The sequence below is a fragment of the Leuciscus leuciscus genome, assembly GCF_965113295.1.
Source record: "Leuciscus leuciscus genome assembly, contig: HAP1_SCAFFOLD_572, whole genome shotgun sequence".
Classification (NCBI taxonomy): domain Eukaryota; kingdom Metazoa; phylum Chordata; class Actinopteri; order Cypriniformes; family Leuciscidae; genus Leuciscus; species Leuciscus leuciscus.
Window position 1 is genome coordinate 5,001 of NW_028118167.1, and position 2,338 is coordinate 7,338.

The 2,338-nt window shown below is 33.1% G+C and overlaps 1 protein-coding gene across 1 annotated transcript in view; it reads right to left on the reverse strand.

Annotated features, from left to right (window-relative positions):
- Window positions 1-1,319, reverse strand: part of LOC309491792 (cilia- and flagella-associated protein 58-like) — a 6,017-nt gene extending 4,698 nt beyond the window's left edge. Inside the window, exon 1 of the mRNA XM_082190823.1 lies at window positions 1,184-1,319. Within this exon, the coding sequence (XP_082046949.1) occupies window positions 1,184-1,192 (9 nt within the window). The 5' untranslated portion in view covers window positions 1,193-1,319. The remainder of the gene's footprint in view (window positions 1-1,183) is intronic.
- Window positions 1,320-2,338: the final 1,019 nt, after the last annotated feature.

Here is a 2,338-nt window from a genome sequence, read left to right on the forward strand (position 1 = left end):
AACAAAGAGCTGGCAACAGGTGCTGGTTTTAAAACAGATGTTGGAGTGTTCACAGGCTTCATGGAGAAACCATCACACACACACACACACACACACACACACACACACACAAATAAAATAATCATACACTGGAGTTTTTTCTAATCCATCTAAATATACATCAATTTTGGTAAATCATTTTTTCAAATGATCATTTTAGATCTCTCAGCACTTAATTGGTGAAAAAAAGAAGAACTGTTACTGGAACTGTTAACTGACCAAGACTCGTAATTAGTGGTTAATTTGTAATTAACACTGTAAAGAAATTAAATAGTTTTAAACTCATGTTATTAAAAGGATAAAGAGTTAAAGTGGGGCATTTTTTGATCATTTGCCATTTGTGTTCTTTGAAATAGCATTTGAAATAGCAATTGAATAGCCTAGTTCTCCCAAAACCAGAAATTACATCATAATTTACTCACCCTCAAGATGTTCCAAACCTGTATGAGTTTCATTCTTGTGTTGAACAAAAATGAAGATAATTTGAAGAATGTTGGATATCAAACAGTTGACTGTAGCCATTGACTTCCAAAGTATTTTTTTTTTTTTTTTTTCTACTATGGAAGTCAATGGCTACCGTCAACAGTCTGGTTATCAACATTCTACAAAATATCTTCTTTTGTGTTCGACACAAGAATTAAATTTATACAGGTTTGGAACAAAATAAGGGTGAGTAAATGATGACCAAATTTGGGAGAACTGTCCCTTTAAGTGTCACACTTTATCTGTGTTCACTTAAACCAAATCGGTCATTGCTAATGTTTAAACGATGTTGACATAGTTACTTAAAAACTTCTTATCAACCTGGAAAAGGCGCATAAAAAATAAGTTTCATAAAATTGACAAAGTAAACGTTTTTGTATTTATTTATCTTGTATTAAATAATAATATATTATTTAGCGTAAATTGCAGCTGTTTTATCTAGCAAAGACTGTGGCCTAATGTTGACTCCTCACTTGTAACAACTCGAAACACGGACATGCTTCACGATATATAGTGTAGGCTAATGCATTAAATATGAAAGATATTTCACTGGGCCCACAAACAGAATTCAGTGTTTGAGATGCTAATAATAACTAAGATCTAGTAACTTAGTATTTGCTATTTCACTCCACAGTAAGGCAAAAGTTTCAGTTTAACATACCTCCTCCATTGCGGTCGATAGTCAGTCCTCTCTAAAACCCTCAAAATGTTGTTGTTTTGTATTTAATAACTGTAACACACATACTGTGTTTTGCTTCAACAACACGCACGAGCACGACACAGTTTTTTGGTCACCGGGGATACGCGTCCTTGTTGCCTGACAACCGCGACCCACTGAGCACTTCGCGGTTCAACTATTGTACCTCACGAAGGGATTGTAACGGGACACATCGCTCTCAACGCTGCAAAATATTTTACAGCGATAAGACACCTGAACAATAATGAGTAAATCTTGTAATGTTCATCAAAGTTTTTTAGTGGATGAATTCTGCTTTGTTTATGTGTTGTTCTTTACACTAGGTGGCAGCTTTACACAGTGCTAAAGTCTAATAATAAGGAGCAGTGAAAATGAAGTGTTTTTAAACTGTCAGAATCATCGATTTCGTTCAAATAAATGTATATAGCATGTGGTGAGTTCATAAATTGGGACAAATGAGTTGTATGACCAGTTGCCCTGTATAAATGAAGATGGCAATTGTCATTAATAATAGACACAGTGTCATTATAAAAAAATATAAAATAATTCATCTGACTTCATAGTAGTGGATCATCAAACTTCAGCATGATATAAACAGAATAGAAATCACCTACTTAAAACTTTTATAGTGGTTTTTAAAAGATGGTTGACGGGGTACATTATGTAAGGATGTGCTGTAAGTAGGCTACCTACTAGCTGTATGGTAAAGATGATAAAAATTCTGATAGATTATGGTTATTAACCATCAAAATGTTATGAGCTTACATTAACCATGTAATTTAACAGTTAAAGCATCAACATTTACTGATTACTGATTGTACAGTACAGACATGAGGATACATATATGGTGTGTTAACTTATTTGAGTTGCTTTTACATGTTTTCTAGCTGCACTTTTCTGAACATTTATGGTCATAGTTTACAAAGCGGACTGGTAGACCACCGTAGACCAGTAACAAACCATCTACACTGTAAAAAAAAAAGTATATATATTTTCATGATTTTTTATCACAAAATTTTTTCTTGTCAAATCACCTTAGATGATTAATGTGGTTCAGATAACATAATATTTTGAGTTTATGTTAATTAAACCAATATCCTTCATTGTAATAACTAATTT